The sequence below is a fragment of the Malurus melanocephalus genome, unplaced genomic scaffold, assembly GCF_030028575.1.
Source record: "Malurus melanocephalus ecotype Western Australia unplaced genomic scaffold, MMel_1.1 scaffold_126, whole genome shotgun sequence".
Classification (NCBI taxonomy): domain Eukaryota; kingdom Metazoa; phylum Chordata; class Aves; order Passeriformes; family Maluridae; genus Malurus; species Malurus melanocephalus.
In genome coordinates, this window is record NW_026623358.1 from 1,616,928 (window position 1) to 1,640,653 (window position 23,726).

At 41.3% G+C, this 23,726-nt stretch overlaps 1 protein-coding gene across 3 annotated transcripts in view; it reads left to right on the plus strand.

Moving 5' to 3' along the window:
• PHACTR1 (phosphatase and actin regulator 1) overlaps nucleotides 1-23,726 on the plus strand; it is a 304,815-nt gene that overhangs the window by 134,296 nt on the left and 146,793 nt on the right. Inside the window, exon 1 of one of the 3 annotated variants that reach the window (XM_057370451.1) lies at nucleotides 23,012-23,264. The exons of the other annotated variants lie outside the window; for them this stretch is intronic. Within the exon in view, the coding sequence (XP_057226434.1) occupies nucleotides 23,012-23,264 (253 nt within the window). Of the gene's footprint in view, nucleotides 1-23,011; nucleotides 23,265-23,726 lie in introns of those variants that run through there. 3 annotated transcript variants of the gene reach the window in all.

Sequence of the window (23,726 nt, forward strand, 5' to 3'; positions counted from 1 at the left end):
TTTTGAAGTACAATGACCGGGGAAACACAGAATCCACTTACACGGGAAGTGCAGAGCAAACTGAMRCTGCAGCTGTGACATTGACCACCAWTGYAGTATTTCTGCCKCTCAGTAATTCTTGTTTCACCCAGTCTTGGTTTGTTTGAGCCATGTAAAATGTCTGTAAGAAATGGYAAAATGTACCTGGTTTTCTAGATCTTTTAATCAGTTGTCTGATCCCCATAAATTCACAATGTAGGTAAACTTAGAAAATGCTGGAAACTTCTGAGAGAGTGGCTGTAGTGAAAAACTTTTTTCAGAAAGAGAGAGCATTTTTTTAGAGAGACAAGTGTTGTTTAATTGTTGCTTCCTCTTCCTCATGACAGATGCAAAGAACAAGAAAGGAAGCCCACACTATGGAGTAAATWATATTCTTGCTTGAAAATAATTTTTGTCACACTTTGAGTTGTGTCAGAGCAGTGAAATAGAAAAGAAGTCGCATGTGATTGCTCAGAATTTACTCAGTACCAAAACAAATTGGAGCATTATTCTCCAGTTTTCATGCTTTTTTTTTTTTTTAAGTTTAGGTTTTAAGGGATCTTGAATTTGAGTTAGTTAACTTTWTCTAAAATTATTTTCCAATTTTCCAGAATTCACTTTTGAATAAACTGATGGTACTTAGCATCAGAGAATAATTTAGGTGAGAAGGGATTTARGGATGTCAGGGCAGTCAATTCAATGGTATAATGTTACAATGGTCCTCCATTCTGGAGCAGTTCACTATAAGAGTACTCTGAAAGATTTATATTCTGAGTCTTTTAAGCTGTAGAAGAGATTTGGGAGATTCCATGTGAGTAGGGTTTTTATGTAAAAGCTTTGAGTTTCTGGTTTGGGGTAGTTTTTTAAAATTTATGCAATGGGAAACACAGTGTTGCTGAGCACAGCAAGGCCAGGCATTCTCAAAAACCTCTGAAATACTGCACATTTTCCAGATGTAATAGKAGTCTGGGCTTCAAGCCCACCACATGCTTTCTGTGGTGTGTTTTGCCCTCAGGATGACTTTTCAGGTGTGAACCTAACCCAATGTTTTGAAGCATTAGTCTTTTTCCTTTTGTTAATTTATATACACTTAGAAATGTATTGGGGTAACACTCAAAAAGCAAAAACMCTTCAATATCCTGCTGGGAAATGATGATCAGGAGAACCCCTTTGACTGTGCATGGATTTGCTATCAAGTCAGAGCCTTTCCAAAAATGAGTCTGCTTTTGGATTCAGTGCAGTAACACAAAAGATCAATCTGTCTCCTTTTGTACCTTTCCCACCTTTTGCTTAATGTGGTGCAATGAACTAAAACTTGAAASTTGTAGAGCACCATTTTCACTGATRGGAATATCTGCTGAWTWATCAGGCTGCAGTACTTAACATTAAATCTTGCTTACTATAATTGACTGTTATGTCATGCTAATGAGATTTCTTTCAGTTTTACTGCCTGTATACTGCTAATCTAGACAGCCAAGAATTTTGGTATTATTTTATGTACCCCTATGCCTTATTAGCTTTTTTTTTCTTCTTTTTTTTGGGTGGGGGAGCATCGAGAACAGTAGATTACTCTCTGTTAAGTATTTTGTCTCTATCTGAAACAAATGAATATGAAAGAAAGGTGTATGTTTAAACATATGGGACTTCTGAGCCATCTTCATTTAAATKTWAAAAAAACAAACAGAACCTGAAAATAGTATTGTATCTTTGTTAAATGTCTAAAATAAAACAATACTGAGAATAAGGATGGGAAGTAGAGTGGGGAAGAATCCTGTTTTTAGGGAAGGAATTAAATAGAGAGGGAATGGCTTTTCTCCTTCCATTTCTGCAACTCTAGGCAGTTATAGAGTAGACTGAAAAGATCTAAATGATGTAACTAGCCAAACATACTTTCTCTGTTTCCCAAAGGCAAAGCTAATTGGAGACCTGACACAGATGAGAGTTACATCTCCTGGGGAAAACTTCAGGTCTTGAAACAAGCATTGAAAGAAAGTTGGTAGGATCATTAGCATTGAGAGGCCCATCCACTCTGCTGCTGTACCCAAGCTGTGGCCACACATACTTKAAATTTACTTGTTTTGCTCTAGTTTTTCATGGACATAGTGYAACTGCTTATACTGTATAGCGAGTGTAAGCTGGTAAACTGTAGAGTGAGTCATATGCAGAGCAGCTGAGGGAGCTGGGGSTGTTTAGCCTTGAGRAAAGGAGACTTAGAGGARACCATATTGCTCTCTACARCTGCCTGACAGGAGGGTGTAGCCAGACGGACATCAGTCTCTTCTCCCAGGCTGTCAGCAACAGGACAAGAAGAAATGGCCTCCTGTTGTGCCAGGGGAGGTTTAGGTTGGACATCAGAAGGAGTATCTTCWCTAAAAGGGTGGTGAAGCAYTGGAAGGGACTACCTAGGGAGATGGTARAGTCACTATCCCTGGAAGTGTKTGAGAGATGACCRGATATGACACTCAGTSCTATGGATTAGTTGGCAKGGTGGTGTTCAGTCAAAGGYTGGATTTCATCTTGGAGGATTTTTCAAACCATAATGCTTCTATGATTCAGTGCTCACCWCACATGGAGTAAAAGACTTTGGGATGTTTCATCTGCACAGACACATTTATGCTCAGGATGTGATGCAAGTGTAGTTCTTTGAGGGGAGAGACAGGTTTAGCATTCAGGAGACATTTATTACTACTTTTTGTAACTCACATCACAAGGGAAAGTAAAGGATTTAGCCACAATTGAACTTGATAGACTTACACTATCTTACATTAGCAGTGTGCTGAACTAATTGCTGTGGTGTTCTGCATAATTTATCATAGTGAGAAAGACACTTTGGCCCATTCACAAGCCATGGAGATGCAGTAGCTCCAAGGCTTGGGCATATAGTCATGAGCAGCAGGAGTGACTAACCGTCACTTAAGAATCCTCCTTTAGGCCTGAGGTGGTGGTTTTTCACCCTTCTGCCAAAACATAAGCCATCTGCAGAGATAAGTAATCCTTATCAGTTATTTACAGRTGCCTTAAATAGCAGAAGCAAGTAGAGGCATTTAGTCTGGATTTCATGGTGTTGAACAGTGATTTGTTTGGGGTTTTTGCTCAAAGGAAAAAGGAATTAAGAAAATGAACCCAGCACTACCAAGCTAGAGTGGCCACTAAAATGTCTGGCCTTGGAAAACTGGAAGGCTGAGGGAGAGCRAGGAGAAACTATCTGATTAAAAATCAGTTCAGCAGTGTCAGCMGTTACAGAGGTTGAACACCAACATTTCTTGTAGGAACCAAACCAAGGTGAAGAAACCGTGGGTGAAGAAGTCTCTGCTGGCCTTCATTGTAGGCACCAGARCTAATTACCAAATCCACAGACTGACTCAGCCCATGCTAAAGGATTGCGAATCAGAAGATGCAAACTCCTGCTCAAATGGGACCCAGTCTGTGCTGGATGCCACACCCTTTCCTAGTTAGATCAGGAYTGTGTCCATCCACAGTGTAGACTACCCTCGAATTTTTTGTAGCAGTGATTAATTGAAAATCAGCCCTGCACATGYTCATCCTTTTGTTTCTGATGCATCRCTTCTCAGAAGATCRGTGCTGGATATTTTTGCAGCYATTAAAATTGACCTGTTGTTTTCAGTCTTTGAGACCTCTGAGTCATTTTGGAGTGGTTTTGACCTGTTTCATGCCTGAGTTTTCTTCCTTACAAGTTGGTTTTCCATGAAAAGATGCTGTTATAATTGCTGCACTTGAAACCCTGCTTTTTGCAGACACAGTCACACATGTGAGACAGAGTCATTCTCTGCTGTTTCTCTGCTCTCTGCTTGTAAAGTCCATGCTGTCATTTCAGAAATTGGGTTCAAAGATGGAATTAAAATTGGTGGGGTTTAGGCTTACAGTTCCCAAACAATTATGCTTTTGTTTGTTTGCTAATGTGGACACATTTGAAGGAGGCTGCCCTTTAGAAAATTCTCAYGCCTTTTATGAAAGCTGTCAGTGCATATAAAGTTAGGCCCACTTAGTCACTAGTCATATTTGAAAACATGGGCCTTTGGACTGGCCTTTTTTATTTGGGTGGTTTTTGTTGGTTTTTTTTTAAATGTTCTTTCTTTGAGGCCTCAAGGGAGAGACAGATTAATCAACATCTGGTGACATTCCATTAGAGAAACAAAATTCTTTTTGAAATCTCTATGCAATTATTACAGAAAAACTCATTATGTCATAACCTCGGAGATTAAATGTGGTAAGACAATGAAAAACAATGCTCATTTCACAATGCAACAAAATATTAAATTTGTGCYGTGAGCTGATCCTTAAAAGAGAAGCAAATGATCTAGAATGGGGTSCTGTGTCAGGTGTGTGTCTTTGTTTCTCAGGCTAACTTTCTGGATTATGTGAATGTCCATCTTTGCATACAGACATGCTCASGGTGCCTTCCTTGCCTCCCAGCATCTGTAGGTTGTAACTGGCGAAGCGTTGGGGAACATAACTCATTCCAGCTAATGTTGGAAACTGGAGCAATAGCTAAGRGGAGTGGGATACCAAATTTGGCACTGAAGGTTGGCACAGATGTAGKGAGTGTTGCTGGTGCTCAGCAAGTTGGAAGAGGGAGGACAGGTTACYGCTGGCTTGCTTTCTTCTGATTCCCTCCAAGCAGGTAGTAGCATACCTGAAGGCTGTCTCCAAAGGAGAGTGATGGCATGCCATTGTTCAGCCTTGTTTAGGGTTAGGAAGACAGAAACACTACATTTGTAACTTTCCTAATGCACKCCCTAGCTGTTTCCTGTGCTGGCTTGCCTTTTCTTGAGAGAGAATATATGTTCTCTGAGCAACATGCTTGCCATTTGGGGTTCCAAAATTGAATGCATTCCCTGCGTCTGAATGAGGTGGATTTTACCTTGATGAAGGCCCTTGCTCCATCCAGCCTGGAAACTAAGAGCCCAGAATGCATGTAAGCAGTTGTTTTTTGTTTTGTTTTGTTTTGTTTTGTTTTGTTTTGTTTTGTTTTGTTTTGTTTTTATCAAAGCATCAGTGGTTTTCTTGAAAGCTGTGAGTTGATCCTTCTGCATGTGTCCCAGCAGATTTCTGCCACTTGTAATGAAATGCCAACAGAACTAAGAAGTAGGCATAAGTTGAAGTTCAACAGGAATATTTTTGTTGGCTTTACTGGGCAGAATCTAGAAGTCAACAATCACTACATGAAACTGAAATTGCATTCTGGAAACATGTAATTGAATACAGACCTGGGCACTCTTGAGATGATAATGAACCACATAAGCTTGAGGTACTAGATTATGGTGCCAGCTCCTATGGTAGGCATCAATTTATCAATTGCTTTGATGCAAATGAATATCTCATACCAAGCTAAAATCGTGTTCTGCAGCAAATCAAAGCTAAACAGTAGGATTTATATATAGATAGATAAATCTTAGCTGTGCTTAGCAGTGCTTCTCTCACCATTTTTCACAGAGACAGTGAAGTCATTAATCTTTTCTACTAAGACCTTTTTTAAAAGAGACAAAAAAGCTTAGGAACAGATTGACAATTTAGTGTTCAAAGAGCAAAGTGGTTATTGACAGGAGTCCTGTCTTATTTCAGCCATGTCTGAATGTGTCACCTGGAGTAAGAGAGTGGTAGGTGGCAGCTATGCTGCTCGATTGCGTGTACTGTACCACCAAGTGTGCTTTTCGTGTGGGGAGGGGTGCAGGAAGAGATGTATTTTGAGCCTAACTGGGGGTTCAGGTCTCATTTGGTGAGGAAAAAGTGTATTCCAAAAAAAAAAAAGGGAAAGAGCCGCTGGTGCTGCAGAGAGGAATGCTGCTGGGAAGTGGTGTGGGACTCAGGCATATACTGCTTACCCTGGTATTCTGCTTGTCTTTTAAATGAAAGTACTGMTTTACAGCTTCTAATGCACCCCACCACATAATACATTCCTGTGAAATGTAGTGGGAAGTTACTGCTGGTAATTAACTCAGTGATTGTTTAAAACAATTGCTAGTTGTACATGGTTGGAAAGCTGGGAGGATCTCACTGTCACTAATGTGACTGGATAATTACGCATTTTTCTTTTAATATTTTTTTTCTGTAAAACATGTTTTCTTTTTAGTATCTTTTAATTTTGGCCACCTAACTTTCAGTTCCTGTGACTGGCAGATGCAGGCTAGCAATCAGCCCCAGAGCAGCAAAATGGATGAAGATATTTCAGACTTCAATAATTTAGCCCCCTTAGGGACACTCTAGGGAAACAAAGTATTCCTTTTTATATGTAATGCATGTATGCTATTGTTAACATGTGAAAAAYAAGGTCCCTCCAATAGCAAAAAAAKGTCCGTGCAATAGCAAAAAAAGTCTGTRTATCACTGGAAGCCTCATCTCTGGAAGGCTTCTAAGTGCCAGAATATGGTTCMGTTGTTCTTTTTTTAGAAAAGGAAACAATGAAAGAAAACAAATAGCTTGGAAAGCCACCTCTGAGATGCTGCTTCTGCATCTTGGCATAAGAGCCTCTACACAGCCCACGCACATTCAATATTTGTTTTCAATGGGCAGTGCAGTTGCTAGCTTTTACCACAAATCCTGGGGAAGCTGAAAAATGGCAGCTCTTTCCTGTTCTGCCTCTCACAGTCAGTTAAGAGTGTCTGCATGGCACCATGTGTTGGCACAGTTCTTCTTCCAGATATGTGCTTCTTTTGCAGCAATGCATTGCTCTCTGTGGATATATCGCTTCTRAAGCAAGTGCAGGTCCCTGGCCCAGGGATAGTAGCAACTTCCAGCCACTTTTTGCTAAGATATTTGGACACTTTTTAGCGAACTGGAGCCATCATGACAAACAAGCTCCTCTCTTCTGAAGTGTATCTTGCAGCTCTACTTCTGACATGCAGTCAGTTTGTGCAAGATGTTGCTGTATCTCAGTTACTTATCCACAGGATAAGTACATTTACGTGTAAAGAGACTGGAGCTCCTCCCGAGTCTTTTCTTTAGTGACTAAGCCTCCTATCTTTACAGAGGCTTCCAGAGCTCAGTGTTGTACAATTCCAAACTAGGATATTCTTCCGGTGCTCTGTGTTTGTGTATGCAGATCAGCTCCGCTTTAGGTACTGGTGTATCTGGGAAGATCATGCTGTGTCAACAATGCCCTAATAATCACCGCTGTAATGGGCTCATGCTACATAAGGACTGAAATCTGCTAGACATAGTAGAACTGAGTAGTGTATTTTCCTCACTCTGCATCCATAAAACATTATTAATATCTACATCTAAGAGGCCTTTTTGCAATATAGACTTCAAGGAATCATTCTCTTTGAGGAGAACTTCCCATAATGTGGCCAGAGAGGTTCTAAATGTGTWTTTTCCTTTGAAAATTACATCTGTAGCCATGGGTTCACTTGCCTTATACTGAGCAATGCAAACGACATTTTACAGCAATATTTGCATGTATTTGCATTCAGCTTAACATGGCGGGGGAGTTTAATTCCTCATTATTCTGTGCATTGACTTCATAGCAGTTATTTCATAGCTTTGTGGGGGAAGATAAAGCTGCTGAAGAGTTGACACAGATTCAGTGGGATGTTCTTCCCATAAGAAAAGGCCAAAATGAAATTTCAGTGTATATAGGAAGAGAGTTATTAAACAGAAATTGGTCTGGGACTTCTGTTTTAGGAATAGCCTCAAAGTATTGTGGTAAATTAAAAAAAAAAAAAAAACCCAAAACATTTTTGAGGAATGAAGGGTGTCTGGCTTGTTTCTTTGTTTTTCAGGGTGAATGGACTCAGAGCATAGCATCAGAGACATAGATGTTCTCAAACACTGAGGCTGAGAACAGAGTTACAGTGGGGCCTATCTGGCACAGGAGAAATATTATTTAGTTTCATTTTTTTCCATGAGAAAAAGGTAGCGAAGGAGGAGGGTGTGTAATATTTGCTTGTGCAATATCCTGTGGCCAGAATCCGGTAGCATTCAGTTTTTGCCAAGTGCATTCTCCAAAGATGCCCAGTTTCATTCGKTTGAATACATATATACAAAAGACAAAATCTATTAAACACTTACTTATATAATTCTTTACCAGTTTAGTGGGTTGAAAGTACTTGTTCCATTTCAATTCTGATATCAATGACACTCTTTAAAAAGTCTAAGAAGCAATGAAGATTCATTTTCTTATCTTAGATCTGTATCTTAGCCTTAAAATKCTAAGTGTTTGTTTCAATCCAGTCTGAGAAGAAAAAGGCAGGAGAAAGTATGAATAAATTCTAAAAACTTCAGACCATAAACAAATATTAAAATTTTGTATTTGGATCAAAAATCAGTGTTCAGAAATTAAGATTTTAATGCTCTGCTCTGAGAAGCTATCCAGGGTAGAATGAAAGAAAATAATAATTTTAATTGTTAAAGGGGAATGTAGCACAGGAAATTATTTTTGCAAAATTACATTGATCTGTAATTAAAAGGCATCTTAAAGAAATGAAGAGAAGCTCAGCATAGACTGAGATTTTAAAGCAGGCTGGATTTAGAGTGCTCCAGATGTTTTGCTTAGAACAAGCTTCATTGACCTGGAATATCAAAGTGTGCCAGCATACTCACTGGAGCATTGTTAATGCCTCCGGCTGGGTTTGTTTCAGGATTCTTGGTTTGAATTTCAGTGTATTTAATTTTGTGAGCACAGTAAACTACACAGAATGATTCATCTATAGAGATTAAATTTATAAAGGTATACCAACCATCCAAACAGAAAGCTTTGCATTGTGACTTCTCCCTATTCTGTTTTGGTTTTAACTGAGGCATCCCAAGTGTGTAGATCCATTGTTTCCTGGAAACCTATTTTTGCAAGGCTTGCATTATTAAAAACCTTTATCAGCAAAACTGCATTTGAAAAAATGTTTTCACATTTTTAAAAGGGCTATGTCTTATCAGACTTGCCATCTGGGCGCCTTTTATAACTAAAGATACCAGCAAGTAATGCCTGAAACAATTGAAAAATTACCCAAAAATCCTCTGTAATCTCCATTAAAATGATAGATCAACAATACTTTTTTACTACCCATCCTCCCAAACAGTAGACCATTGSAGGGCATTAATTTACAGAATGTTGGCACACAGTTTTAGAGCTAATAGGCACTGATATTACAGTGTCTCTCAGCTCACACAGTGCCATGCTTCTTGTCAACAGAGGTAAATTTGTCAGGCCTGCAGCACCTCCAGTGTCTACTGAGACATGGAAGAACCACCCTAAACTTTACAAGTATCTATTACGCAGAGGCAAAGTGTATTTTTAAAATTGCTTCTKTGATGCAGTTGGGATCTATGTTCTATATCTGAATGACCACCATCAATTTCAAAACATGCAAACAAAAAGCAAAGGTTATGGGCATTGTCCTTCACGCCTCAGAACCCTCAGGACCATAAGTCTTCTCTACCATTTTCCCAAAACTAACATTCTTTTGGTAAATGTCCCTGCATGATGTGTCATTTTGTCAAAATTGGCATGACCAGCTCTGACACTGGACAGCTGTAAGGCTTTGGTTATCTGGGGCTATGCACTGGAAATCTCAATGTCTGTAAAATCGTCTCAATGTCACCAGTACTGTTCAGCAAAAATCCTATGTTACATGTTCAGAGTCAAATATGCCAGGAGACAGAATGTAAAGATAATAGCTTTATTCAATCCATGGGCTTTAAACAATGGAAGAAAACATCAGAAGACTAAGGTAATAGAACACTGTAGTTTAAGTGAGAGTTAAGAAGTTTCTTGACTGATCTGGCACATCACCCAGCTCRTATTTTTTTTCTCCTGAATCAAGCTGCAATCCTTCCCCTTCCCTTGTTGTCCAGAACACCTCTTCTATCTGTTCTCAGAGGATGAAGAGACGGCACAGAAAGAAATGAAGGAAARGAGACTAACTCCTGTGCCATCCAAAGCTAGAATCCTGTTGTCTCTCCTTACAAAGCTGTGCTTTTTTCTTCCTAATCATGAAGACTTTCTGCCTTCCACCTCCTCTCTCAGATGCCTTGATTTAATATTATTTGGTTGTACCTCAATGAGCACATTCCTGCCTTGGAGGCATTCACAGCTCTAGAAGTCCTAGTCCTAAACACTGTGCTTCAAACTTCATATAATTGTAATTTAACTCTGGTACAGCTGTCAAAATACAAAATCTAATTGTATGCCCAGTGCAACCTAGAATGGGGAGCTGAAAACTGGTTAGCCTCCCATTCACTCTCCTCCACACCATTAGTTTTGTGCTAGTCCTTCTGTGGACTTGAGGAAATTGATTTTTAAAAAGTTTGCGTAGTCCAGTTATTCAACATGATTATGCTACTGCAAATCCTAATGTSGTCCCATTGCACACACTCAAAGTAGAACATGCAGCAGAGTAGCATTGCTTAGTAGTGTGCTAGATGAAGCACTAGAGTGTGTGGAATTTTAAATCCRTGTTAAATAAGTGACAGTGACAATGGACTACATCAGTATTATCGCACTGATCGGTCAGGTCASTGCAGTTTCTTGGGCTCTCTGTGCATTTTCTCTGTGTATCTTGTTTTATTTATTTTTTCCTTCCAGGCTGAGCTAAACTTCCTAGATTCCTTTTCTCTTTCAGCTTCCCTACATTTTTTTGTCCCTTAACTAAGTCTCCATTCTCCAGTACCTCTAATCTCTTCTCATGTTCTTATTTTTTATTCCCAAATGTAAAAAACAGAGGATCCATAATYCTGAATTGCCAAAAATTTCAGGAAATTATCTGAACTACAAGTTGTGGCCTGCAAACCCCAGTGCTCCTCTGCCAGTAACCCAGCAGAAGAGGCAGCTGCCCATTGTGCAAAGATAATGTTGTTTATAGCCCTTGCTGGCAAGCCAAAAGCTGATGCCATTTCTTGGTACTTACCAACACGCCTTCTCTTTCTCACTGGGGAGATTTGTGAGAGCAGAAGCAGACTCTTGAAAGATGCTGATGAACATGGTGGCTAGTCAAGGGCGCCTTATGTTCTTTGCTGCTTTATATAGACTGCAGCTTTGCCCAACAGGCACTGTGCAATTTCTAAATGYCCAGGCAGGAAGAACTGGCTCATAATTGAATATGGATTCAAATAAAGGTCTGGCACATCATTTTTGTAAGGCATTGGACAAACAATGCCTCCTTTGTCGTATTTAAGTAACACTTTTACAGTTTTATCTACTTGAATTGTAACCTTTTTAAAGCCAGGCTGTTTGAACAGTGTCTTGTTTAAAGCCCTACCTCATGCAAGTGGAGGTGCTTATTGCAGATAATTACTTATGAATAAGCCTTTGTCCCAAACAGCTTACAAGGGACCAAGCTCATTCCACACAACCTGATGAAATAAATCAGATGGCATTCATGTTCAGTTGGTACTGACTTGACCTGAATTCAACCTGTCTGATATAAAGATGAAAATCTTTCTATATCATTATAAAGCCCCTTCAACCATTCATCATCTCTAATTGCTAACTTCATTATCCCCTAGCTAAGCATCAAGCCAACTATTCATAATAGCTTTATAATAAGCTTCTTCGTTCTCTAGAACCAATATTCTTTGTTTTCTCACCTTCTCTCCCTTTTAAGTCCTGCTATGGTTAGAAGAACAAGAGAAAGAGCAAAGCAAATGCCTGTTCCCTATTAACAGTCCCTGCACTTCCACTCAAAGGCCAGACTGGCCTCACGGAATTCCTGTTCCTCTCCCATGTGCAGCTGCAGCTAGTACCCTGTATTGTCAGGGTTRGTAACTTTTTCATTTTCCCCTCAGCATGTTTCTGTGCAAACATCAAAGGAGTGATACCTCAGGCAGGCAGAGCAGCCCTTTGTCATTTAACACTTTGTGTTTTGCAGGGTAGTTGTCTTCTGGCAGCCAGCATGTGAAGGTGGCTAGGGAGTGATGAAGGAACCTTCATCAGAAAGATGACAAGGCATAATTGCAAAATATGCATAATTCTGGATTTGTTGAAACAACTAGAAAACTGGCAAAATATGGCCAGGGGAAAAAAATTAAAAAAAAAAAAAAAAGGTAGCGCCTTGGTATGAAAAATTATTTGCAGCTTATAGTGCATGAGATCTCTCAAGAAGGAAAGCTTCAGGTTCCCTGAGGAAGAAGGCCAAAGAAGGAAAGCTGCAGGTTCCCTGAGGAAGAAGGTCAAATGGCTTTCTTGGAGAAAATTGAAAACCTGTGTATATTCCCATGAGCACAAATTACCAGCTTCTTATCAAAGGGCTATAGCAGTCACATTCCACTCATATCTCTTGTCTAAGTGGCTGGGAGATGCTACCCTGACAAGAAAGCTTGGACACTTGCAGAGTGCAGAAGTACTCTCACACACCCCTGCAAGCTACTCTTTGGCTTTGGATTTGCTTTGGTTGTTAATTCAAAGATGAAGAAGTCAGAGGAAGATACTTTTGACTGAATGTTTTAGAATCATAGAATAATTTATGTTGGATGGAACATCCAGAGCTCAAAGCAAATCTAGTGTAGTCAGATTGCCTGGGGACTTACCCCTTCCCGCCTTGAAAGCCAACAGAGATAGACAGCCTTCCTGGGCAGCTCGGTCTTATTCTTGGCTRTAAGTAACCAGTAGTCTCACCTTTGAACCTTAATCTGTTGTGTGGAGGGGAAAATACCTTTTTTGCAGAAACATGTGCTTCAGTGCAAGCATCACAAGAATGCAAACTGTGCTCTCTCATGAATCTTTTGTCAGCATGCTCTTCAAATACTGCTTATGAACACCAAGTTCTTAGTTGTTCCTGGTGATGTAAGGAACACAGATGTTTGACCTCTTAGTACACATTTTAGAGATATATTTCCAGGAATAACATATAGAGCGATTGAAAACTTCCATCTGCTGTTGGTCTCATGATGCACTTAGAGCTTTTCCAAAGTCTTGAACCAACAAAGTCTTGAAGTCAGGATGCTTTAAGCTCAGAGGATTATTGCTCTAGAGGAAACGTGAAGATCATTAGGACAAAAAGTCTATTAAAATGTCAGAGTACATTGTAAACTGCAGTCCTAAGCTCTGCTGGGGCCCCTTGGAATTTTTGTAATGCAGAGTAATAAAAGAGATCTGCAGAGGGTTTTACCACTATTTTGCTGCATTCACTCCACTGTGAATGAAATGTGTATGGTACTGCAATCTTTCTAGTTCAGCCTTCAGTCACATAGTCTTCTCTGGTTTAAACTTTTGGGAAAGCAAAATCCTGCCCTTTGTGCTACCTATGTTTCCCGGGAGACTTAGGTTTTGACAGATAGATGTCATGTTTGTGCAGATGAAGCAGCTATAAATGAATATATAAAATATATGAAACTATAAAATCTTAAAAAACTAGCAAATACTAGAAGTAAGGTTTTGTTTCATGTGAATAATTTACACACGTGATGGCTAAGATTGTGAAGAGTACTATAGGTACGTTGTTATATATTGTAGCAATGCATCACTGAAAAAGCTGAATTAGATTTTAGCTGTTGGTATTTCCTGCTTTTATAAAAGTTGTTAAAAAATTACTAAAGTCTAGCCTGGATATTGAGGCTTTAACCAATGGGAAGACATTAAAGAGCTTGGCAAGATTCACAATAAAATATGTTCCAGGATTTCAGCAAAAACTGATTATACAGCTTTTTCTTCAGATCCTTTAGCACACCGTGGCTTTTTTGTGTTGACTGCTATTCAAGGTTTTAAAGAGGCAAACAGTACTAAATATGGCTTTTTGTCAGCAAGACCATGTTGATGGTGCATATATTGTCTGTTGGTGTTGTAAAGCCAACAACTGTTGGCTGTGCTAAACTCTGGGGACAGTAGGAGAATGGTGACATGGGACTGGCAAAAAGCCAGATGTCTCCCTCCCTGCTTTGTGCTTCATACCAGTCCACAGTGAAAGTACAAGCAGCAGCCAAGAGAKTTGCTCATTACAAAAAATGAGTGGCCCACAGTAAACAGGGGCTAAAAAGAGGAGGTTTTTATTATTCTTTTTGGAGAAACTAAAAAGTTCCTCAGGCAGGTTTCTGTACTGTTCAGAGGGYCCGGTGTTTATGCTGAAGGAGGAAAGACTGAAAAAGATGCTCATGATAATGTTAGAAGCTTCTTGCTTCACTTCAGCACTGCTAGCGTATTGGGGGATATGTATAGAAACTGTATGCTATTCCTAGGGATTTGTGTTGTCTTAATTTCTAATTTGAGAAAAATGTGAGGACTTCTTGAAGTGAGGTGATTGACAGTGTGTGCTGCTGTCAGGCCCAGTGGAGGCAGATGCTTATGAAAGCTTCCCCCTACAGCCTTGCCAGCATTAGTAYCTTAATCAGCCTTTGCAGCTTCCTCAGTACTGTTGGTTCCTGCACTGTTCATGTGTGATTACAAAGTGGTTCTCAGTGGTGGGGATGCCTCTGAAGGTAGGGAGTGTCTGTTGTTTTAAAGTCATCCTGAAAGTTTAGGGGTACGTTCACAGGTTTCCTAATCTTCTCTCTTTTCCTTCTCCTTCCTTTTATCTTCTTTCTCTTTTGACTGAATGTTACTTCCCTACATCTCATGTTCCCATTTGATTCTGCCTGCCTGCCTGTTCATTTGTACCTCTGTTAGATCTCATGAACCTTTAGTTGTTCCCCCAGCTTAGTCTCCCATCCTCCATCTGAGCTTGGTCAGGGTTTGATTTTACTGGACTTGTTCTCTGGTTTTCCCCATACATCCATCCTCGAAATCTTTTGCATTTTGTGACTTTCTCGGATTGTTTTAAATACACTGGTACTGGAAATCACAGAAACTGTAGTGAGCTGAAAAACTGAAATGAAAACTCATTAGTTTTGTGTGGCTGCCCCGGTGGCACACAAGAGACATTGCAAGTCCCAGGCCATTGACCTGGAAAGTTTGGGTAAGAGTCTATAACTGTGTAACTGCAAATGAGCTCTTTGGGACCAAGTCTGTCAAACATATTCTTCTTCATTTGCTCTTTCCTTTTCTGTGTGGAAGTATTCCCTAAATGAATGTTCTTCATGCACAGTAGTATCCCTGACCTTCAAGTAAACTGTTCTGARCTGCAAGTAACAGACTTAATATGAGTCATTTATAAAGGAAAAAAAATCCAGTCATCCCTATTATGTGCTGATTGTAACTTTGTCTGCTGTAGGCTGGTGATCCCAGTAGCCAATAGAGAGTTTCTGAGATAATAACTATCCATTTAATTGCTTGGAAATAAATCTTTTGGTCTATCTAGCAATTTCAAGCCACGTTCTTACTTTGGATGTATTACTTCAACGAAGATTCCTGCAGTGATCCTTCTCCATAATTTTGATCTGAGGAGCAACTTTTATAAGTAAAGATTATCAGCAGGGAGTGTTAGTCTGTACATTCTTGGGGAAGCCACGCTATTTGATATGATCAGGAATTAATTTGATTAGTTATGTAGACAGAAATGTGAGGGCACTTTGTGCTGAGAGCAATGCTCATGCAAGCTGATTGACTTCACTGCAATTCCCTGTGATGGGAAGTTCAGTTTGATCTATTTTCTTAAATTTTCCTTGAAGACAGATGACTCAGACCTTTCTGCAGCCAGGGCTGACAGAGCACTGTGTATGGCTCAGTYCTTGAGTGGTTGTGACAGGAAATGGAAAGTTAGGTCCCTAGACCTCTGGGATTTTGTGGCATTCAWGTCTATCCCACAGATTCTAAAAGGGATAGAGGTTCAGGATATCCCAAGTGGCAGATCTAGAAAGACTGAGATTTTTTCAGGTACCTGAAGTTGATCACCTAGGATTTCCAGGCACTAGCAATAAAAAATAGATTTTTTTTTCTCAGCATTGTTTCTTTTGTTCTTATTTGGAGACAAGTGCAATTCTTGAAAAAAACAGTGAGAAAACCATAGGGCATCCTGAGGGATGATGACTGTGACCTGGTTTACTGAGTGTTTGTTACATGCAAGAGTCTCCAGAAAAGGCTGCCGCAAGTCACAGGTTTATCAAAGTAGAACCTTGATAGGTTCCATCGAGTTTCAGGTTTCTCTTTTGCATGTTGTAAATCCAGGGCTTCTACTGTGTTTTCTTCTACTGTGTTTTCTTCTACTGTGTTTTAAATCAAACATTTGATTTTGTCCAAATTAGGGTTCTTGTTACGAAACAATCGCAATGTGCTGCTCTGGAATCTTCTTATTGCTTTCTTTGCTTTGCTTTTCAAACACTTGAATTTTTTTTTTTTTCTTGGAGCGACAAAACCATAAGTGCCTGGTTTCTACATCTGTAGGAAGCAGTATAAAACTAACCCACGACGAGGGAGCAATTCTGCCTGTTTGTCTTCCAGAGGTGTCCAGTTACCTGACTTTATTTACTCTAGAGATTTAGACTTCTCTGGACCTTCCCTCTCCCTTTTTCCTGTCTAGAAGCATTTCTGACAAGAATAAGTCATACTCAGGTTTTTTCCTTCAGGGGCTTGCTAGACACACAGGTACTCACATACAGGCACACTCTGACTTCTCTTCTCACTGAGCTTTTTTTAGCAGGTTGTGGGGGAACAGAACCTTGTGAGGAATTATAGATGCAGCCTGATACCTGCCTGTGGGTTTAGTTTTGTGAGGTTTTTAAAAATATTTTTCTGCATATATATGTAAGACRGCTCTGGATGGAAGGAAAGCAGAAGGTGGGGAGCTATTTCTTTATTAATGCACAGAAAAAAAAAAAAGGGGATTTTGGGGCAGTGTAGAGTGTGAAAATCCAGTGTATATCATACTTTATTCTCTCAGTGTCAAGCAGGGAATAAGTAGTAAGGAAGCTGCTGCAACRATGTGAGTCTTCAAGTCACCAGTGCTGTTATGTTTTGGGTTTATGTTAACTTGAATAAGCACTGGGTCAGGCCCTCATTTTTTTGTGAATCTTACTAATAGAGTCCATTCCAAAAAGTTTCAAACACATGGGGAAAACAATTATCAGTGTCAGTCTGCGGTCTRTAAGGGCTGAATATGCTTACATTGAAGCTAAATATGACCCTTCCTAAATGGAATTACTAAATTGGCCATGCAGGACTTAATTCAGATTCTTCCTTTGTTTGCAATCCTCTAATTTCAGTGAGGTTTTTGGAGCTGCTTTTTGTTAACTTCAATTTAGCTTCTATATCGAACTCTTGGTTTAGGTCATGCAGGGATGCTACTGACTCCCAATTCATGCCTTTACTCTAACCTGTGTCTATGGTCAAGGCAAAAACCATTTTCAATCCTCCAAAAGTTATGCAGGATGTGCAATGTGCACCAAACCGATCATAAAATTGCAGGGCATGCCACATCAAAATTAGATACAAAAAGTGAGAGTGAATTTTGTAAGATGGGAGGTAATGATCTTATTAGGACTTTAGTGACTAATGGCTCTGGTGCTAGGGCTTGCAGTAAGCTCTGCTACAGCAAGAGCTTCACCTGTAATTTCAGTATAAAGATTGTCTTCCTTTCAGCATCATMTAATGCTAATGGTTGCTTGCTCAGCTGTTTTAGAAATCCAGAGAGGTTCATTGCTAATGATTACCCTTAGCTTCATCAGGCCTTTGGGCATTAATTGCACATAGATGTTTGGGCATTCAAATGGCAGCTCAGCAACTTCCCATCTGTCCTGCTAGGTAGAATGACATATTCTTTTTTATCCTTAGAAGGCCTTTGCCATCAGTAGTTCTTCACTTTTGCAGCAAACAGGTGCTCCTAAGCTTATGTGGTTTTTATGTGTAACCTTTTCTGCTTGTTTTCATCACACCATATGGCAGGACATTGAAATAAAGCAGGGCTTCTCCTAAATAAGGAGAGAACTCCATCTTAGCAAAGCATGTGCACAGGATGTGGAGAGCCCTGCAGGTAAAGCAAGAATGAGACATGATACTTTGGCAGCATTGCTGAATGTAGGAAAGCCAGGAAGGGGCATTTTCTGTCCTTTCTTCTTCCTTCAGTTTGCTTTTGTTTGTACAGCACTCATCACCTGGCTCTCTTGGGCTGAAGACTGCCAGGAGTAGCTGTGATTGTTGCTTAAGAATGTGTTTATAGCTGCAAAACTAAAAAGGTCATATTCTATTTTGGCCTGCTGGAGTCTCAGGCTGATTCTCCCTCCTCCTTGCMCTGCCAGTTTTGCTGATGTGCCATGTAGTAAGCAGAAATACTGTCAGCCTTGCACCCTGGAGCCCCGGCCATGGACCAGAGTCCTCCAGCTGCACTAACTGCCTGGCAAACAGAAAATATTTGGGTAGCCAGCTTTGAGTTGTGCCGTGCAAATAGAAATATTCTCCACCTGGCAGCAAACTCCTTTGACAAATGTCAGCTGTCCTGAGGTGTTTTGGGGGGGCATTTTTTTTTTATAGTAAATTGAAGATGCTACCAGAGAAAGTAGTGTGTGAGGGGCTGATTCCTGTATTGTAGTCAGTGGATCAAATTGTACATATTTCCCTCTTTACTCCAAGCTGATCAGTTTGTAACAGTATGTGTAGTACAACATCAATGTATGCATTAATCACCAGAGCAGCTGGTAATTAATTAATTTATCTTTTATCCCTTTTTTATTCTCACTGGGATGTGTAGTACCATGAGCAGAGGAAATAGGAAGGAAAGGAAAATATTTATAAAATATTGCCAAGTAACATGGCCTCCCCATAAAAACATCACTGCCTAAATAGACTGTAAAACATGAATCATGGTGTTTTGGTTAGAAAAACTAAACTGCTGAGAAGAAGTAATGCTGCCTTGTTACACTTGCATTTGTCTTGCATTTTCACATGGACAGTGCCATTCTGTTAGCTGTGACTTCTTCAGGAGAACACTACAGCTCTTCAATTTGTATTAAAGAAACAAAGTTCAGAGGCCTCCGCACAATTTCTCTTGTCCAGCTATTTGTTCTGGAAGCGGGAGAGACCTGTCCTGCCCACACAGAAACCTCTATGTTTTTCAGCTGAGGGCTGTAGGGCAGACTTCTGGGATGGCCTGACCGGCTTTTTGAGCACTGTCACAGCTTAGAGAAAGAAATAAGAGGAAATCTTCTTTTCTGTGGTATGGAGAATGCTGTTGAAAGTTTGCCTCCTCTTCGAGGGCAAAGTGTCCCAAAAAAAGACTCTTTGCCAAGTGATCTGTGTTATGGGAAGACATGGTCAAGGAAAAAATAAATGGTATGACAGTGTCAAGCATCCAAGATTTTGATGCAAGTAAGGACTATCAGTAGTTGTTTAAAGGGGATGCTGCTTTCATTTCTTCTTTATGGACARTGGAACTGGCACTCTCCTTAATGGCAAAGGCTGCAGCAGGGAAAGAACTGAAGTTACCAGTGGTTTCCCAAGCTTATAGAAAAAGCAAATGCAGGCTGGGAATMGGATGCAAGTTTGTTGATTCTCTGTCAAATAATGAATTATCTGACATTCTGTTMATTGATTTTTTGTTGTCCAGTGTGCAATAAAATTATGCCAAGATTTATAGCTGTGTATTGAGGCAGTGAAAGAGTTATTAGACCTTTTTTTTTCTTTATTTTTGAAAACAAGGCAAAGGAAGTCATTTTCTGCAGGACTACTGTAGTACATTCATTTTACATTATTTGTCCTGGAACTGATCAGCAGCGGCAGCTTTCACCATAATTAAACAGATCATAATTAAACATATTTTTGTTTTATGAGCTGTGGCCAATTCAGATTCTCTATAAGGCGGCTCTTAGGAATAAAGGCAATTTGCGTGTTATAGCAAAGTGCATGTTGCAGGAGACATACTAGCAGATGGCTTCAGGGCTTGTGTGCATTCAAAGTACATAGTACCTGCAAGCAAAAATGCACTGGTCTTTCTCCATGATAATTTGGGGTTCTTATCTCTATGAAATCATGTAAATTCACTCACTGGACCAGTTATTTAATTCCCAATCATCCACAAATATGTCCGAGCAGCCAAGCTTCTGCAGTCTCCTAGGATCTGCTTGTAAAAACTGTCTGTTCTGGTAGTATTTGCTGTTTCTTTGTCATGATGGARTACTTGTGAGGCTGGACTAGAACACGGATGATGATCTTCTAGCCTCTGCCTGGGAAAGAAGTTGCTTCTGTCCCTCTCTAAAAGTTGTTCATGGTGAAGAAATAATAGCAGAATCAATAAAAATGCAGTGTTTTGATACAAAGTCTATTTTCAGATCTGAGTTGCATCTTATGGCTTTAGWATAAAATTAGTTGGAAGAGGAGGGATAAATACCGTTGAAACAAAATCACGGGAAATAAAAAAACTTAAGTCTGGAGCGAGTAAACCATTTGGATTAAGCCTGATGGAACATGTTTTTCCTGTTGCCCCTCTCATTTTGCTGTAAACAGTAAGTCTCTGTATTGAAAAGTCTGTATCCTTCTGTGATAAAAAAAATGCCTTTAGAGAACCTTGGATTATGTTTTCATAAAATTTGTCTGAAAAACAAAGCATCAATATCACTGTTCTTTAGCCAAGGAGCTGAGATACCACGACATTGTAAATAATTTGTCTGAGGTCACAGAGGGAGGCTGCAAAAGCCTGACAACTTGACCTAGTTTTTCATGTTTTAAATGTTACCCAATTCCTGAGCTACGAGACCATTTGCCTTACAGAACCAGCTCTGCTGGTGTTCAGCTCTGCTGAATGTATAACTCTAGTTTGCTTTCTTAAGACAGGTGAGGCACAACACCCCAAAACTGCCCTGAGACATCAGATATGATATTCCAGTTTTGAGTTCAGTCTGCATTTCATTAACACTCATATTTTCCAAATTCGAGGAAGTTGACATTTGAATATGCTTTYCTCTCCTGATCCATTTCCATAATGCAGCACTGCTGAGTACCAGTGACAGCTGTGAACTCTAAGCAAGTTCAGAAGGTGAATTATGATCATGTCTTCTGCTCACCTAATTGTTTTCTGAATCACAACCAAACTGAAGGTGTTCTCAAAGGCAATGAATAAGTTAGAGGGAATTACACTGTGAGTGTCTGACCTGCTGTCTGACTGATGGGGAGTCAAACTCTTCGCAGCCTTTACTTTCTAAATGTGTAACATAGCRAACAGTATCTCTGCATCGGGCCTTCAAAGTGATGGCTTTTCAGTGCATTAACTCAGAACTACACACTATGTGCATTTGGGGAATTCRCCTGCTTATTCCTGAATAATTCTGCATTCCCTGTTCTCCTACCACTTATACGAAATGGGGAGATGAGAATTATAGATGAGCAACACATGCAAAATCGAGTCCTTTGGGGCAATACATCACCTGAGGTGACCGACTCTATTCAGCATAAACCCATATACATAGCCCAGTGTGTAGGATGCTTGTGTGGCTTGGTAAACAGCATAATTCTGCTGAAAGCCTGCTTCAGTCTGTATTTCTGTGAGATCTGATAGCACCTAGGCTGATTTGTGAACTCTGCTGAGAAAAGTAAAGCCTTACATTTGATTTCAAGTCCCAGGTGTGCCAGGTGAGAAGTGAGACCTGCATCAAAATGACACAGAACTAGTAAGTCAGCAGTTTCATTGTATGCATCTTCTGTGTGCCTCTGTGTGTGTGTGTGTGTGTGTGTGTGTGCGCGCATGTGTGAAGTTCAGAAAATAGTAAACCATGGCACCGAATCCTTGAGTTTCTGCTCCACCTTCTTTAGGCAAAAGTCTCATGGACTGTTTCGTGTGTAGTTGAAGAGAATCAAGGCTGTTTTGTCCTCTTGTTGCAGTAAAACATGGGACAACAATATGTGGAAATGGTAAAGAATTGCAGAATGAGTGGATTTCTTCTACCAGTGAGTTAGSACTTTGGCTAAAAATAAGGAGAATGGCATTATTCTTTGCCATGTTTCGTCTGCCCCAACTGCACTCTCTCTACTTAGTGCCTGCCAAACTGATCACTTGCTGAAGATTTAAAGAACCAGCACTCACATTCCTGTAATAGCAGCCAGAATAGCTGAGCRTATCATCTCTTCTTTAGGCTTTCCTTCCCAGAACCTGCAAGAAGCAGGCATCTTCACCTCCACTCCTCTCGTTCTCTGYGTCACAGGCACTGTCCTGAGCTGTTGCTTCGGCAGGTTGGGCAGCTTGGTTTGTTTACCATGCCATGAAAACACACAGCATTTTGGGGACATCTGGACAGATGGGATTGACAGTGTGTCTGGCCGGGAATTATAATCCGTTTCAGGCTGGGGGAGTTTTGGAAATGCGGGCAGCCTGGAATGATCAGGCTGTTCTCTACAGCAGCTGCAGTATGGCCAGGAGGCAAGGGAGACAAGTTCATCGCCCAGATAAGCAGTCACAAACTGGGGGTCAGCCTTTGCCGCGGAGGAACAGTGCCCCTGAAGGGGYTCTTGGGCCAAAATCACCAGGCAGTGCCAGCCGCTGCCAATAGCTGCCCTCTTAAGCCCCGCGCGAGCCAGATCAAGCACGTTATCTGGCTTTTATAAGAAGCAAAGGGGGAGAAAAATCAAGAATGAAAAGCGGGTGGGGTTTGGTTTCGCTGGGGCAGCTGAAGCGGAGTGACCCTGTGTCCCCTGAGCCGCAGCCGACGATGGAGAGCTGGGGAGGAGGGTTTGCAGCTCGCTGCCGGACAGTTCTTTGTGTGTACACCATTAATTCCGCGGGACGGGCTGCGCTGCCGCCCCTGTTGCCGCGCTCTCCAGGCCGGAGGACCGCGGCGCCGGCAGAGCCGGGCTGTGTCCGCCATCCCGCAGGGCCCGGGGCGGCGCGGGGCGCTCGGGGGCCTGCGGGAACGGGGGAAGGCATGGGAGAAGGGGATGCAGCGGGAGCGGGAAGCGAAGGGAGGCTCTGCCTCCTRCTTGCTCGCAGGCGGCAAGGTAGCCAAAGGTGTGCCAGGCTCCGCCGYGCCGCCAAATGTGTTCGGCTCCCGCGGCTGAGGGAGAGGCTCGGAGCGGGGACACGCTGAGCATCCTCCAGCCCAGCCCGGGGGATTGGTTAAGGAGCGGGGTCGCGGAGGGCAGGCAGCGAGGCTCAGGCAGCGCTTCTGCCTGCTCTGCCTCCCGCCTCCCCCTCTCCCCCAGCCCTCCCCTTCATCCCTGTTGTGTGTGGCAGCTAACCACCGAGGCGAGCGGGAGCGGATGGCGGATTGCACGCACGCCAGGCAGCCTGGGATGCTGGCTTTTCCTTCTGCTGGCTGCAGGCAGGGCTCGGTTTCAGGCATGAGTGGAGAGAAACCTAAAAAGAAAGCTTTCTATCTAGTGAGGATGAAGCCACTGAAGGAGACCACCACCACCACTAACAACAATGTCTCGTTTGTGATACAGTATCACATAGGCAAGGAGATCAAACACATTTGCAGCAACTGCAGTCGCGGGGAAGAAGCCCGTGACGGTGAGTGCTGAGATCCTGTGGGTGTAGGAGCGAGGCAAGGGGAGCGCTTGTGCTTGCTTGGGGGGTGCGCGGACATGTGTGCGCTCTCGTYGGAGCCTGGGATGCTCGGCTTGCTCCTCCACAGATCCCACGGAAAGAGGAAAGGGAGCGCGGGAGGAATGCGCTGGGCACTGATTCAGCCTGTCGATCAGGGAGATGCTAAAAGGGACAGGTCTCTTCATTTGCCACAGAAGCTTTGTGCTAACAGTTAAGGCACCAACTCTTCTTTTTTTTTTTTTTTTTTTTTTTCCTTCCCTTTTCCCCCCAGTTGCTATAGAAATTGCTGTTTGTATTGATTGTGTTTTGTTTCCATTCCTATGAATTTTAAATCAGGGGGTTTTGCCTTGATACATCAACTTTTTCCTTGTCGTGCTGCAATAGTTTGCTTGACTCARCTGAGTATCTGGAAGGTCTGGTTTATCA